General features: G+C 59.8%; 1 protein-coding gene across 2 annotated transcripts; it reads left to right on the forward strand.

Moving 5' to 3' along the window:
- Window positions 1-430: 430 nt before the first annotated feature.
- Window positions 431-11,821, forward strand: GABRD (gamma-aminobutyric acid type A receptor subunit delta; the record flags this gene model as incomplete). 2 transcript variants are annotated; one of them, XM_080692654.1, is made up of 9 exons in its annotated part: window positions 431-498; window positions 5,679-5,791; window positions 6,109-6,176; window positions 6,250-6,470; window positions 8,985-9,067; window positions 9,538-9,675; window positions 10,342-10,497; window positions 10,752-10,963; window positions 11,522-11,821. In XM_080692654.1, 9 exons carry the CDS (start codon window positions 431-433, stop codon window positions 11,819-11,821), a joined length of 1,359 nt encoding a protein of 452 aa, XP_080548780.1. The 2 variants fall into 2 exon arrangements, with proteins under 2 accessions (XP_080548780.1, XP_080548781.1); XM_080692655.1 differs by lacking the exon at window positions 10,342-10,497.
- Between the last annotated feature and the right edge of the window lie 4,647 nt (window positions 11,822-16,468).

A 16,468-nucleotide genomic window follows, 5' to 3' on the forward strand; every position in this document is an offset into this window, starting at 1 on the left:
TGTAGCCTGGAGGTAGAAGGCCCCTGGGTTCCATTCCCAGTACCACCAAAATAAAAAAAATAATAATAAAAATAAAGAAACACATCCATAAACAAGCTGTGTGAGGCCTGTCGCCCCTGGGGGCGTGGAGGGCGGGTCTCATCCATCCTTCTAGGGCCCGGCCACCTTCGAGGTCTTCTCAGGACACCTGCACAGGTACGATGGGGCTGGACCACTGGCTCGCGGGCCCCAGGGTGAGCAGGACCGCTCGGCGGGGCGGCGGTGCAGGCGTCCCGGCCGGGCGGGCGCGCGGCGGGGCGGGCTGACGGGGGGCGGGCCCGGGGCGGGGCGGCTGCAGGCCCTCCCCCCGCGAGCCCTGCGCTCCCGCCCGCGGGAGAAGCAACTTTGCGTGCGCGGAGCCGCCGGACCGTCCCGCGCAGCCCGCGAGGCCATGGACGCGCTGGCCCGGCTGCTGGCCCCGCTGCTGCTGCTGTGCGCCCGGCCGCCGCGCGGAGCCAGGTGAGCCCCCCGCGGTGCCCCCCACCCGGCCCGCCCCGCGCGCTGTCCGCCCGCCCGGTGCTGGACGCGGGGACACCCAGCCCGCCGCCCCTCCGGCCCTCGGCTGCCCGAGCCCCTCCAGGCTGGGCAGGCAGGACGAGCTGCAGGCGGGCGGGAGGGGGACCTGAGCGGTGGGGGGGGGGCTGCCTGCGGACTGGACCGGCGAGGGCGCAGCCCAGAGGGCAGGCTGTGTGGGCGCGGGCCGGGGCACTGGGGGCTCCTTTCAGGATCCGCTTCAAATTTCATGGGGTGAACTCTTGCATGGGCAGGGGGATGGCAGCCAGGGGCCCCCCGCAGCAGAAAGGGGGACTCTAGATTTATTATTAACTCCTGGGGGAGGAGGGGCTTGCTGCAGGGGAGAGAGCGAGGAGGCCGAGAAAGGAGCCCCTGCCCCGGCTGGCTTGCTCCTCTCTGGCATGGGCACCGTGCATCGTGGGTGGGCCCCGCACTGGGCTGGGAGTTGTGAGGGGCAATGGGGAGTCTTGGGAAAGCATCCTGGTGCAGGCCTGCAGAAAAATGGCAACAACAGGTCCCCAGCCTTCTGGGTTTCAGGGTCTACTGACCCATGGGTATGGGAGACGCTTAGAAAACACAAAGGGCTGGACAGCAGCCTGCGTTTTGGCTGCAGGCACTCAGGAGCATATAATGGGGGGGGGGATCAGAGTTTCCCTGTTGGTGGGTGGGGGACAGGCCCAGAATGCCTGGCTAGGACCCATGGCAGATGTGGCCAGCCATCGGCCTGCAGCCCACAGAATTGGCACTGACCACAAACCTCTGAGCCACCTTGCCGGGAGGGCTGTGTTCTTTCATCTGTCCTGATGGACTTGCCCCTCTCCTTTGCCAACGTTAAGCTGACCGGATGGGCGTAGCGTGGAGGTATTGCTGAGATGCGTGTAGGGGGCCTGAGGTCCACCGCCCACCGCCGGCCCTCACCACTCAGCTGAAAGTCTGATGTTCAAATGGCTCTGAGCCCCAGACTCTGAGCTCAAGTTTGACACCAAAACTCCCTTGGTGGCACTCCCACCCTTCAGTGGCATGGGACTCGTGGCACTCCCACCCTTCAGTGGCATGGGACTCGTTCTCTGCCCATTTGTCCCATTTACAGGCCCTGGATAGACTTCCTGCTGGGAAGGTCTCCAGACACCCCCCACCCACACCTGCTCCCAGTGGGTATATGCAGCATATCTCCTTCCTAAAATCTGAAAAGCTGTGAATCCTGAATCCAGAGTGTGGGGGAGGGACTGTGTACCTGTTTGCCGGGCAGGAAGGCCGAGAGCCCCTGCCCCAGCTGGGAGGGGCTGCTGAGCCTCCTCTTTGGGCCTGGCCTTGGCGAGCACCCTGTGTGGTGGTTGGTGCTTTGCTAAGCTCCCCTCTCATTGTCTAATGTAAAACAGTCACCCTTTTGCCAATTTTAAAGTCAGTCCCAAACCTCCTGCTCTGGGCTTTGTCCTGGCAGTAACAGCACGGGGCAGGGCTGAAGGCTGTCCCCGAAGTGGAGAGGACTGGGAATGCAGCTGCCAGCTCCGCCCTTGTGGCGACCTTCAGCCTCCTGCGGTGCGGTCCACGCAGGGCCTCCTTCCCTCAGCTTGCTGTCCACTCCACTCTAGACAGCTACCCCTCCTGCCCAGCCTCCAGGTCCTTGTCCCTGGAGTGGCATAGGGGGACAGTGGGACCTGTCTGGCTCATTTCTCTGCCGGGATCCCAGTGGGATTTCGTGGGAAAGAGTTGGTGGGATACGAGGGGAGCGCAGTGCACCGCATCTGTGGGTCAGCCCCCGAGCGCGGGGCGCACACACGCGGCAGCACCGAGCTCAGGTCCGCTCGCTGTGTGGGTGTCCCTCCCGGGCTGCGGCACCTCCGTCTCCCAGGATGCGATGGTGGCGGGGCTCCGCTTTGCCTTGGTAACTGGGATGCTCGCGAGGCTCGTGAAGCTCTAAAAGCAGAGCTGTCGGGATCCGTGGGCTTGTGTGTGCACCGTGGATGGATCCTGCAGGAGGAGCACCCCGCTGCCTTGCGCAGCTGCGCCCACCTTCCCTTCCGTCCCCAGAGGCAGAGTCGAGCGGCAGAGGCAGGTTTGCCCCGCAGCAGGGTCAGGAGGGGAGGGAGGCTCGAAGACATAGGAGGAGCAGCCTACGGTGGCAGCTCCTGCGCGTTCGTGGTGCCCACTCCTCTCCACGAGTTTGAACTCCCAAATTCAAGTGTGTAGACCCTGAGCCTGGCACGCGGCTCTGAGCTTCTGTCCATCTGCCCCCAAAATACCTCAGCCACAGGCCGCCCGGGCTCCGAGGCCACCAGAGGAGCCAGTAGCCTCCGAAGGGCCCTGTAACTTGCCAGTCTGAGTGGAGACCTTCTTGCCCATGCTGAGCTCCCGGGGCAGGGTGTGTGCCCTCCTGCCCGCTGCAGTTCCGTCTGCCCTGAGTCTCCTGATTGGAGTGAGGGGAAGTGGGGGCTCCAGGACCCAGAACCTGGCATGGCGTGCATGCCTCTCGGTGCCCAGGCCCCTCAGCGGGGTCCCAACCTCTCTCCTAGGAGAGAAAGGACACAGGGCAGGGGCGATTTCCTGTTAACTCCCAGCAGGTGGCAAATGCTATCTCCCTGCCGCAGCAAGGTGAGCATTGTGGCTTCCTCCTCATCGCCTGCCTTCCAGCCCCCCGCGGACCGGACGGAGGACTGGGTAGAGGAAGAACACACACACAGCACTGGTGGGGATGGACAAGAAACGGGGCCCAGGAAGGACAGTGTCCCCCGGTGACCTTGAGCCTGGCTGGCGCTGTGGCAGCTGGGCTGGTCCAAAAATAAAACCTAACCCAAACCCCTGGACACCTGGCCTTCGGGTGCCTCCACTAGCATTCTTAATCCTGCTTTGCGAGGAGCCAGGACTTAATTTAGTACCGCCTTACACCTTGTTACCCTAGGGCCTGCCCTGTGCCCAGCCCTGTTCTGGTCTGCCCTGGGCGAGGGCCGATGGGGAGCAGTGAGCCTGTCTGGAGCAGGCAGCGGATCCGGATGCCGTGTCCGGCCTGCAGTGACGCACCAGTGGTGGTACAGGATAGAACGGAGATCTGCAAAATTTCATCAGCGAAGGAAGTTTCGGTTCAAAGACAACCTCTTCCAAGCCAGGCGTGGCGGCGCACGCTTGTAATCCTGCGCTTGGGAGGCTGAGACAGGAGGATCACACAGGTTCAAAGCCAGCCTTGGCTACTTAGTAAGGCTCTGAGCAACTTAGTGAGACCCTGTTTCCAAACCAAAAAAAAAAAAAAAAAAAAAAAAATATATATATATATATATATATATTTAATAGGTCTGGGAGTATAGCCCAGAGGTAGAAAAGCCCCTGGGCTCCACCCTCAGTACCAGCAGGAAAAAAAAAAAAGACAGCCTCTTCAAAAGGCCAGTAAATGAAGGAGACGGAAGAAAACTGGCTTAGAGCTGGGCGTGGTGGCGGACGCCTGTGATCCCAGCAGGTGGGAGGCGGAGACAGGAGGATTGTAGGTTTGGGAGGATAGCATCAGCAGCTTAAGAAGACCCTCAACAACTAAGGGAGACACGGTTTCAAAATGAAAAATAAAATGGGGCTGGGTGGTGTAGCTCAGAGGTAGAACACGCTGGATTCAATCTCTAGCTCTAAAACCCATTAATCTACTCACACAACCCCTCGTCCAGAAGCCCTTTCCTGACTCCACGTGGAGACCCCAGGTGTGTCCGGTGCACAGGGCCCTCCACGGCCTGTCCCTGCCTCCCCCATAGCCGGGACCTCCTCTGCCCTCCTCTCCCCTGGACACGCGTGTGCTCCCTGTTGGCTCTGAGCCCAGCCCGGCCAGGTCCTGACCGCCTGAGCTCTCGTCACACCTGAAGCCACTTGCTGGGTCAGCTTCCAAGGCTTGGCCTCCGTGTGGCCTGGGCTCACACCCAGCCGTGTGCCCAGAGGGCGACCTGGTCCGGGGGTCACTCTGTGATACTTGTGGACAGACGGAGGTTGGGGACAATTTCCTGAGGGTGACGGTGCTGTGTCTCACAGTGATGCAGAATTGGGGGGTGGCCTTTGGGAACGAGGGGAGGGGCTAGAGGTCTGTAGGGTCAGAGGCTGCCGGGGGAGAAGCTGGAGGAGGAGCCAACGTACACAGATAAGTTAATGCGCCTCCACTTCCCGCTCTCAGGAGGCCACCCTCCCCAGGGCAGGGAGGCCTTGCCTGTGGGCGGCAGACGGCCAGGAGTGTCTTGGGCTGCTGTAACAAACCTTCACAGGCGGGCGGCTTAAAACCACACAAGGTCATTCACAAGGTCATTCTCTTATACTTCTGGAGGTCAAACGTCCAGAATTCTCTGGAAGGTCTGGGGGGACGTCTGTCCACGCGTCACCCGGGCCTCTGCCTCTGTCTTCACATCCCCTCTCTTGGGGCATCTGTCCTCTGATAAAGACAGTCACTGCACAGACGGCGCATCCGAATCCACTGTGGCCCCATCTTAACTCGTGATGTCTGCAGAGACTCTGTTCTCAAACAAGGCCACATTCTGAGGCGGCAGGTGGACATGGGTCCTGGGGGGATTCTCTAGGGTAGAGGGATGGTAGGTGGGCTTAGGGCCACTGTGTCCTGGCAGTGTGTGGGGGGCAAGGTGCCTCCATGTGTTCTGTCTTGGACCATGTTGGGGTCCACTGTGGCCCTGCAGGGACTGCAAGGCCAAAGCGGGCTGCTGTGAAATTAGCTCACCCCCAGCTCCTGCGGAGCCAGGCCATCTGGGGCCTTTCCAAGGAGATGGAGTAGGAGGCCTCAGGCCCTGGACACACTTCTCTTCTTCCAAGCCACCTCCTGGGGAAGCCTCGGTCTCAGAAGCAGACATGGAGGCCGGCTACTCTTGTGGGGTCTTCTGATTCCTCTCTGGGGAGGAACGTCAGGAGTGGAGACTGGGGATGCCGTCTTCCTGGCCTCGGGGAGCCCCCTTGGGTGGGTAGAGGAGGAGCAGGAAGCAGAGCGGGAGGCCAGGTAAAAGAGCTGAAGCCCCGGGCTTCCCAGGTCTGGCCCAGCCAAGCCACCCGCAGGGGCTGACAGCTGGTCTCCCCGCACTCCTGGCCCAGATGTGGAGGACAGCGGCCCGTCCCTGGAGGGCCCTGACTCGCCGTGACCACCGGCCTTGCTTTCTTAGAGCAATGAATGACATCGGGGACTACGTGGGCTCCAACCTGGAGATATCCTGGCTTCCCAACCTGGACGGCCTGATGGAGGGCTATGCCCGCAACTTCCGGCCGGGCATCGGAGGTGAGGGCGGCTGCGGGGGCAGGGGGTGCGGGCTGGCAGAGAAGGCCGCCCCTGCGCCAGCTATGCATGTGGACCTGCTGGTGTCTGGGTTGGTAAAGGGGGGGCCTGGTGCTCCCCGAGGGTCCGTCGCGCCGCAAGCCTCAGGTTTCCATGGAGTCAGAGAGGTGGATCTCCCAGGTCGTGACCAAAGGAGCGCTCCCTCCCAGCCTTCCTCCCTGGGCTTGGGTGGAGAGCCCAGCCTGCAGGGTGCCTGGAGTGCTGGGCTGCGGGCCGTGCTGCGTGGCCTCAGACCCGCCTCGGCCTGCTCCTTCGCGCAGGGCCTCCCGTGAACGTGGCACTTGCCCTGGAGGTGGCCAGCATTGATCACATCTCAGAGGCGAACATGGTAAGTGCCAGCACTTTCTCCTGGGCTGTGGGTCCCCAGGAGTGGAGCAGTGGCTGACCGCTCCCCTCGGCAGGAATACACCATGACCGTGTTCCTGCACCAGAGCTGGAGGGACAGCAGGCTCTCCTACAACCACACCAACGAGACGCTGGGCCTGGACAGCCGCTTTGTGGACAAGCTCTGGCTCCCGGACACCTTCATTGTGAACGCCAAGTCTGCGTGGTTCCATGACGTGACCGTGGAGAACAAGCTCATCCGCCTGCAGCCCGATGGCGTGATCCTGTACAGCGTCCGGTGAGCCAGGGCTGCAGGTCCTGCGGCCGCACGAGGCCCTCCCAGGCCGGAGAACCAGGAGACCGTGGTGCCAGTTACAGCCTCCAGCTCCCAGCGGCTGCTCAGGGGCACCGACTCCAGGGCTGCTGGCAGGAAGCTAGAGGCTTTTGGCCAGAGACAGTGTGTTTTGATTCTTAAGTGAGGTTAAATTTAAGTGAGGTTAAATTTATATAACATAGCTAGGCCTGGTGGCCTATGCCTGACATCCCAGTACTTGAGAAGCTGAGATAGGAGGATCCCAAGTTTAAGCCCAGGCCCAACAACCTAGCAAGACCTTCAACAAATTAGCCAGATCCTGTTTCAAAGTAAAATATAAAATACGACTGGGAGTGTGGCTCCCGTTACCCCCCCCCCACACACACATATGCACAATTCATAACATATCAGGTGTGGTGGCACATGCCTGTAATTCAGCACTTGGGAGGCTGAGACAGGAGGATCTCAAGTTTGTGACCAGCCTCAGCTACTTAGTGAGGCCCCCCGCAATTTAGTGAGACCTTGTTTCAAATTAAAGAATAAAAAATAGGGCTGGGAGTGTAGCTCAGGTAGAATGCCTCTGGGTACAATCTCCAGTAACACACACACACACACACACACACACACACACACACACACACTTTATATAACTAAATTGACCACTTTAAGGTGAACAGTTCAGAGGCGTACAACCACTAGGTTACCTGTAGCTTTGAAATGTCTCATCACCCCAAAAAGGAGACCTGATGCCACGGAAAGCAGTCCCTCTCGTTTCTCTATCCCAACCCCAGGAGACCTGACGCCACGGAAAGCAGTCCCTCTCGTTTCTCTATTCCAACCCCCTGACAACCACCAGCTTCCTGTCTGTCTCCATGGGCTTGGCCGTCCTGAACGTTTCCCACAAACGGAACCCACGCTAGGTGGCCGCTGTGCTTGGCTTCCCTCTCGCGCAGCACCCTGTCCTCAGGGTCCTCGTGAGTTGTGGGGTGGCAGTGCCCCATTTCTTCTTTATTGTGGTACTGGGGATTGAAACCAGGAAACCAGGGGCATTCTACCTCGGAGCTACACCCCAGCCCTGTTTTGTTTTGTTTTGTTTTGTTTAAGATTTAAAGAAGTTTATTAAAAAGATAGAAATACAGAAAATAGTTATAGCCCCATGCCAAAATGGCATGAGGGGGGAGGGTGGCCCGGGCCACCTCACCACTCCCGACAGCCCTGTTTTTTATTCTTTTTTAAAATTTTTTAAATTTATTTTATTTATTATTATTATTATTATTATTATTATTATTATTATTGTGGTACTGGGGTTCCTGGAAGCCCTTCTACCTCCGGGCTACACTCCCAGATCTATTTTTACATTTTTTTATTTGGAAACAGGGTCTCCTAAGCCAGCGCGCGCGGCTGGCTTCGAACCTGCGCGATCCTCCTGTCTCTGCCTCCCAAGTGCGGGGATTACAAGCGTGCGCCACCACGCCCGGCTATTCTTTTTTTTTTAAACAGGGTCTCACTGGGTTGCAAAGGACCTTACTAAGTAGCTGAGGCTGTCCATGAACTGTGATCCTCCTATCTCTGACTCCCAAATGCCGGGATTACAAGCATGTGCCACCATGCCTGGCTCAGCCCTATTTTTTATTCTTTATTTTGAAACAGGATCTCACTAAGCTGTGGAGGGCCTCACTAAGTAGCTGAGGCTGTCCCTGAACCGCGATCCTCCTGTCTCAGTCCCCAGTGCTGGGATGACAAGCGTGCCCACCACGCCCAGCAAATGACCGTGTTTTGTGCATCCGTTCAAGGGCTGACAGATGCTGGGTTGCCTCTATCTCTTAGCTGTTGTCAGTAGTGCTGCTGTGAACACACATGCACATATATTTGTTGAACACATTTTTCAGATCTGTGCCTTCAAAAAATGGAGTTAGCTACCAAGACTTCAAAAACCAAGATATTTTGAGAGCTGAGTGTGGTGGCGCATGCTTGTAATCCCAGCGCTTGGGAGGCTGAGACAGGAGGATCGCACAGGTTCGAAGCCAGCCTCAGCTACTTAGTGAGGCTCTCAGCAACTTAGTGAGACCCTGTTTCCAAATAAAGTGTAAAGTAGGCCTGGGAATATAGCCCGAAGGTAGATAGCCTCTGGGTTCCAATCCCAGTACCACCAAAAAAAAAAAAAAAAAAAAAAAGAAAAAAAAAGAAAGAAAGAAAGAAAGAAAGAAAAACTAACAACCAAGAGATTTTGCATCAGAATCCAAAGATCTGGCCTCTTCTGGCAAGACCTCTTAGCACCCCATGCCAGCTCTCAATAGTCCTTAAGGAAGAATCTTAAACATCTCTAAAGATGACAGTTTTCAGGTTTTGCCCAGATGCCAGGCAGCTTGCAAACGGCCCGAGAAGGCGCTGGTGTGCTGGGTGGCCGTGGGCAAGCAGGTGGCCCCCTGGGCTGATGTAGGAACATCTCAGTCTGTGGGGTGCAGGTGCCGACCCCTCACAGCATTCTCCTCTGCTCAGAATCACCTCCACGGTGGCCTGTGACATGGACCTGGCCAAGTATCCCATGGACGAGCAGGAGTGCATGCTGGACCTGGAGAGCTGTAAGTGGGTGCCGGGGCGCGCAGGAGAGCTGGCTTCTTCAGTGGGGCAGGGGCCTCTGAAACAGCTGCCTTTGTGGCTGGGGCCTGAACAAGGCTGGCACGGCTCACAGGACGGGAGGCACTCAGGATAGGGCCCGTCTATGAGTGGGCATCCCGGGCAGGAGGAGAAGGACCATGCTCAGCTGGGCAGGGCCGGGGAGAGCTGTGCTGTGGCCCACGGTGTGGATCTGGCCAGCCTGCATCCCTCCGTGTCTCCTGACACAGTGGCTCCACTTTGCCAACACCTCCGGCCCCATCCACCTGCCTGCCCAGAGGTGTGGGCTGTGGTCCCGGAGCCCAGGCCTCTGAGATCCTGGCTGGGCTTGTGCCCTGGCCCTGCCGCTGGCCAGCCCCACCTTTGGCCTCCCTATGTGGAGAGCCTGCCAGGGGCTGGGCCCGGCCTCGGCGCAGACCTGTGGGCTCTCCTGCAGATGGCTACTCTTCCGAGGACATTGTCTACTACTGGTCGGAAAACCAGGAGCAAATCCACGGGCTGGACAGGCTGCAGCTGGCCCAGTTCACCATCACCAGCTACCACTTCACCACGGAGTCTATGAACTTCAAATCGGGTAATGCGGGGCCGCTTCCTATGAGCCAGCTGTGGCCGCTCCTGCTTTCTGCCTGAGCCGCCAGCCGGCTCTGAGGGCTCACAGGTGCAGCTGGAAAACCGCTGAGTAGCGCTTGCTTGCTGAGCGGTGCGGGCCAGGCCCGGATGGGACTGGGATCTGCCCTCCAGTCAGTCCCACGTGGTTCCCATCTTCTATTCCTTGGGCTTGTGGAACCTTGAAGGCGTGTGGGCCCTGGGGCCCAGGCCTGTAGGGCTCAGGCCTATGGCCACTGTGTCCTTCTAGAGGCTGGCTGTGCCAGGGTGGTGGTTGGGGGGACTGCAAAAAAAACCAAAAAACCAAAAAAACAAAAAACCAAAAAACCCTCCCCAGCTAGGAGCAGTCCTCAGGCCAACTCAGCAGACTCAGGCTCAGAAGCAGGGTTGAGCTCGCTCCTTCTCCCCCTGGGTGACCCCGTGGCTGGCCACCGTCTCTTGTGGCCAGACCTAGGGATCCCTGATTCATCCATCAGGCTGTTTGGGGTGGATGGGGAAGGTTGGGTTCTAGCCTCCCTCTGAGCCTCCCCATGGTCGGAGTGTGTGCCAAGATCCTCCCCCCAGTCCTGCAGAGTGGGTGGCTGGGTGGGGCAGTGGAGGCGGACTGCCTGACCGACCGCGGGCGTCCCTGCAGCCGGCCAGTTCCCCCGGCTCAGCCTGCACTTCCAGCTACGGAGGAACCGGGGTGTCTACATCATCCAGTCCTACATGCCCTCCATCCTCCTGGTCGCCATGTCCTGGGTCTCCTTCTGGATTAGCCAGGCAGCAGTACCCGCCAGGGTGTCTCTAGGTGAGGGAGCAGGGTCGCCTTTCCTCCCTGGGAGCTGGGAGTCGAACTGGAGCAAGGTCTCCAACAGCCTGGGCCTGGCCCCGGCCCCCATTCCCTCTGTCCTGGGTACTGGACAGTTGGCCTGGGCCTGGCCCCCGGGGTGGGGTGGAGGGTGGTGGCGGTGGGCTCTCCCTCTCTGGAGCCCCAGCCCTGCCGAGCAGGGAGCGGGAGGGGAGAGGGCAGCGCCATGATGATGGCTCGCCTGTGCCCGCCAGGCATCACCACCGTGCTGACAATGACCACACTCATGGTGAGCGCCCGCTCCTCCCTGCCGCGGGCGTCGGCCATCAAAGCGCTGGACGTGTATTTCTGGATCTGCTACGTCTTCGTGTTTGCTGCCCTGGTGGAGTATGCCTTTGCCCACTTCAATGCTGACTACAGGAAGACGCGGAAGGCCAGAGTCAAGGTCACAAAGCCCCGAGCAGAGGTGAGGGGCAGGTGGGCATGTCCTGGGGTTCACAACCAAGGGCGAATGCCGGGCATGGTGGTGCACGCTTGTAATCCCAGCATTCACTTGTAATCCCAGCATTTGGGAGGCCGAGACAGGAGGATCACGGTTCAGGGACAGCCTCAGCTACTTAGTGAGGCTCTTTGCAATTCAGTGAGACCCTGTTTCAAAATAAAGAATTAAAAAAACAGGACTGGGGGGTGTAGCTTGGAGGTAGAATGCCTGGGTTCCATCCCTAATACTACAAAAAAAGAAAAAAAAGAACCAAAGGGGAACCCCTTCCTGGCCCAAGGAAGGGGAATGAGCTGTGGGTCTGCCCAGGCCACTCTGCCCGCCGGCCCTGGGAGGTCACTTGGACCCTGGGCCCCAGGGCTCTGCACTGAGCTCCTCAGCCCAGCGTGTAGGTCGCAGAGGTCCCTGCTGAGTGCAGGCAGGGACGATGCTGCCGCCCATCGGGGGTCCAGCATAGAGTCCTGGCCAGCCAGGGCCCTGGAAGCTGTGGTTCAGTCCTCAGCACCCCCACCCCGCCCCGTGCAGATCGACGTGAGGAACGCCATCGTCCTCTTCTCCCTCTCCGCGGCCGGGGTCACCCAGGGACTGGCCTTGTCCCGCCGGCAGTGTCGTGTTTCTGGGAACCTCATGGGCTCCTACAGGTCAGTGGAGGTGGAGACGGGGGAGGCGAAGAAGGAGGGGGGGCCCCGGCCGGGGGGCCCCGGCGGCCTCCGCGCCAGGTTCAAGCCCATCGATGCGGACACCATTGACATCTACGCCCGCGCCGTGTTTCCTGCGGCGTTTGCGGCCGTCAACGTCATCTACTGGGCGGCATACACCATGTGAGGTGCAGGCGGGGCGGCTCTGCTCTCAGGAGGAGGGGCCAGGACCTCTCTGTGTCCCAGGATGGGATGACGGCCACTCAAGACCAGAGGGAGCGGCCTCCTTGAGCTACCCCATCCCTGCGGGCAAGACCAGCCAGCGCGCCCCCGCAGACTGAGATGGTTTCCGACAGAGGGGCGGAGCCGGCCTGACCCTCTGGCCTAGCCAGGCCATGAATTTTTAGACTCAGACAGATCCTGACTTCCAGGGCTTTGCTCTGTGGGGTTGAGATCAGAGAGAGGGAGCAGGCGGATGGATGGCCTCTGTCGTGGTGGAGAAGGGCATGTGTGCCCTCTTTGGTCCCAGCATGAAATAAAGCCTTGATCTGGCAGGGTGGCGGTCTCTGCTGCTGCAGCTGTGCAGGGCTCGAGTGCACGCCTCCCACTGCAGGCTCCATGGGCAGTATGTGGGTAGGGGTCTGAGCAGGGGCCGGTCTTGGCCAGGGCTGTGGGCTGGGGGCTTTAGGAAGGAGTGGGACCAGCGTGGGTGATCCTGGCCTCATACCTTTGGCACCCTCTGCTCCCTGTCTCTGGGCTGTGACGAAGCCGTGCCCTCAAACGCAGAGCCAGGCCCAAGCCCATGAGTTGGGAGCCCAGGCTCAGGGTTGGCTCAGGGTGCCACAAGCTTTTGAGACACTTTCCGGAAATCTCAAGGCTGGGGACAGACTTGGGGCCAGAGGGGCCCAGGGCCCGGGAGGAGGAGCCGCACGGCCATGTCCAGGCCTCAGGGACATCAGAGGTGCAGGGGCCTGGAGGAGGCTCGCGGAGTCGCCACCCCTTGGTCCCTGGGCATTCCACCTGCTCAGGGCACCGCTCCAGCACCTTGCCGGCTGAGCCGATGGAGTCCAGGGCCCTCCCGAGGACACACAAACACCCCGCCCCTTCTACCTGCTGCTGCCACCAAGGCCCCCGTGACGACATTGCAGCTGAGGATCCCAAGGCCACTGGACATGTGCCGGGCAGCTCTTAATAAGGGAGTCCAGCTCTTCCATGGCTCTGGATCATTTGACTTGGAAGAAGCTGGGCACAATTAGCAGAGTAGCTGCCCACCCTGCTGCAGGGCCCTGCAGAGGCAGCGAGGGGTGATCAAGCAGCCAGGTCAGCACCTGCCTGGCCAGGGCGGCACCGCACAGGGTGGAGGAGCTAGTGGCGACTGTGAACCGGCAAGAGGCCTGCTGGTCACTGCCCACGGCATGACCTGGTCAGCGGCTCTCACGACCCAGGACGTTGTAGCTGATAGAGTCGTGAAGCCACCCAGGGCTCGGGTATTTTGCCAGGGACACAGGGCCGAGCTGTTTCCCGAAGGGCAGAGGAAGGCATTGGGCTCTTTACCTGGACCACAGCCCGGTGCTTACCCCTCCTCCTCCAGCTCAAAGACCCCTCCCCGCTGAAGGACCTCTCCTCACACCCCTCCCAGGCAGCCCTGTGGGCTGCACTGAAGCAAGTGTGACCAGGAGCCGCACACCAGGAGTGGGCCTCGGATCCAGCAGAGGGCAGGTGGCTGAGCGGCAGCAGAGCCGGATCTGGGTCAGCGGGAGCCCCAGGCACCTTCTGATGGCCAGGACAGGCCGTCCCCGCTTTGGTCCAGGGGCAGGGCTCTTTCTCCACCTCGACACTCTGCTCTGTGCCTCCTGCAGGGTTACGGTTTCCACCTCTGCAAATCTAAGAGTTGCCCAGGGCTGGAGGCCCAAGCCCTAGAGGGCGCGCACTGCAGCTCCCCACCCCACGTGGGGTCTGCGACTGCTGACCGTCATCCCCACCCCAGAGTCACCCAGGGTTCTGCCCCAGGGAAGGCAGGCAGGGTCAGCTCCTGCTCTGGACCTGTGTGGAGAGGGGTGGGCTCAAGTTCAAGGAGCTGCTAGGCTCACCAGGACCCAAGGCCAGCAGGCTGACGCCCCTCCAATGCCAGGAGCTGCCCTGCCTCCTCGCCGCCCGCAGGCTGCCCTGTTTCTGCAGCGTGTACCCACGGGGAGCTATTTAAAGCCGGCCTTTGAGACTGCCTTGGGCTCCCACGCAGCCAGGCCCACCCGGGCAGCAGCCCTCGCCTGATTCCGCAACCAGCAATCACTCCCTCCAGCCTGCAGGCTGCTATTTCTGCCCACATATTTACAGGGCCAGGAGGAAGGAGGGGAAGGACGGATGCTTTTCAAACACTGGCTTCTATTCCGGTGGAGATGACAGAGCAGATTGAAGGCCAGGGGCGGATCAAAGTTTGCAGCTGAGAGGAGCCAGCTCGGAAGAGGACGCTGGTGCTCCCTGATGGGGGGACCTGAGGTAGAGGGTGGTGGGCAGGAGGCACCTCCTCCCAGCAGGAACAGGCCTCTGGGGGCTGCTGGCTTCCTCTGTTGGAGCCAGGAAGGTGTGCTGTGATAATGGCTCCTAAAGCTCCCTGGGTTGCAGGCGGGTAAGGGCCTGGGGCGCAGCGCCCAGCCTCTCTCTGCTTCAAGGGCAAGACAAGCCCCCGCCCTGCCCTTCCTCTCCAAGTGAGGCATGGGGCCCACACAGAAGGGGTGTCCCCCTCAAGCAGGGCCTAGACAAGGACTTGGGGCAGGAAGTTTATTTGGGGTGGGGATCTCGGTTTCTTCGGGCTCCTGTAATGAAGTACCACAAATTAGAGGGCTTAAAACAAAGGGAGTGCACTCTCTCTGAGCCCTGGATCCGAAGCCCCAGATGCAGGCAGGCTCCATGCCTGGGGGGGATCTGCAGCCTCTCGAGCCCCTGGCATCACAGCCATCTTGGTGTCCCTTGCTGGTTGCCACACTGCCCACCCGTGTCAGTCTCTCACTACCCTTCTTGCCAGGCCTCTCACTGTATCTAAGGCCCACCCTTCTTCAGCGTGGCCTTGTCTCAGACAGCCACATCTGCAGAGACCCTGTTTCCAGATCAAGTCACATCCTGAGGATCTGGGTGGACAGCATTCTGGGGATGCTATTTCACTCCGTCCAGAGGGCAACCCCAGGAGCAGCCACAGAGTGTAGAGAGGGAAGGTCGGGGAAGGCGGATAGCTGGAGAAGCGCTTCGTGACCAGGGGCAGGGAGGGCCCAGTCCCATGGGGCATCTACCCCAGCTCCCCCTCTCCCCCACTGAGCGCAGCTAAGTGTCGTCCCTGGATAGACCTGGCACTGCCAGTAAGCACAGTCTGTTCCCCATGGTGCTGTTTGAATGAGACGCAGCCCCGCGGCCCTCGGGCGACTGGGAGCCCCCCACCCCCTGCACGGTTTAGGTCGACTCAGGTGCCCCTAAGCTCATCTGGGACTGGCTTCTCAAGGTGATGGCCACATAGCAATAATGGGGACCAAAAATGGCCAGGCGTGGTGGGCACGCTCGTCATCCCAGCACTCGGGAGGCTGAGACGGGAGGAGTGCAGTTCGCAGACGGCCTCAGCTACTTAGTGAGGCCCTCTGCAACTCAGTGAGACCCTGTTTCAAAATGAAGAATAAAAAAAAAAATAGGGCTGCAGGTGTAGCTTGGAGGTAGAATGCCCCTGGGTTTCATTCTCAGTCACACACACACACACACACACACACACACACACGCAGATAGCAGAAGGTTGGCAGGACTTTCCAGATGGCTGCAGGTAGCCCCATAGCACAAGGACACACTGGGCTCATCTCTACCCCACCCATCCCTGGCCAGCACTCCTGCAGGTCTCCGTGTGTCTGGTGCAGTGACCAGGTCTGTCAGGGGCAGGCCTCGGCCACCTCATCCTCACCCAGCGGTCAGTGGGACAGCTGCCCACCCTGTGTCCACGGAGCACAGAACTTTGATAGGTTTCTCCTTCTGGTCCCCATGAGCTCTTTGTGCTAACCAGGCCTCCCCACCAGAAGGGCTACTCCTGCCGGCCCACCTCCTCAGGACTGTGGAGCGAGCCCTGTTCTCAGCTGTTCTCTGCCCAGGTGGCGCAGATGCAGGCTGGACCTGGCCCTTTTGACCACTAGGGCTCTTACTCCACAGGCCAGGAAACAGTGAGTGGGTTCTGCCGGTGCTGAGTTCTGAGGTTCTGAAGTCCCCTTCCAATAGGCTTACTGGAGCTCAGGGCTGTCTCTGTCCATTCAGGCTATTAGAACAGAACACCATAGACTGGGCGGTTTATTTCTCACACTAAAGGCCTGAAGTCCCAGGTCAGGTCAGGGTCCCAGCAGGGTCTGCTTCTGGAGCACCCTCTTCTGGTGGCCAATGGACAACTCATTTACTGTCCCTCTCATGGTATAAAGAGAGCAAACCTCTCTGGCGTCTTAGAAGTCCCATCACAAAGGCTCCATCCTCATGGCCTCCATAACACCTCCCAAAGGCCCCACCTCCAAATACCGCCACACTGAAAGCTAGCGTCTCCACCTGGTGTGTTGGCTGTCATCATGTCTCAGCTTTGCAGAGCTGCCTCCCAAGAACTAGGAATCATTCCACCTTGCTGGGATGCTCAACTCTCAGTCAGACGTGAGGGCTTTCTTATCAATAAGCCTGCCCCCACCGACATCCTCCACGCCATTCTCACCCTTGACCCTAGGAAGTTCTTGCCAGGGCAGGTCACCCAAGCCTGCAGGAGCAGTCAGTGGTTGCCCGCAGCTGTGAGGCTGTGCTGAAGCTTGGTCCGACTTCTTGGTCCTGGGTGCAG

This window comes from Muscardinus avellanarius (assembly GCF_963383645.1).
Source record: "Muscardinus avellanarius genome assembly, chromosome: 3".
In the NCBI taxonomy this organism is placed as follows: Eukaryota; Metazoa; Chordata; class Mammalia; order Rodentia; family Gliridae; genus Muscardinus; species Muscardinus avellanarius.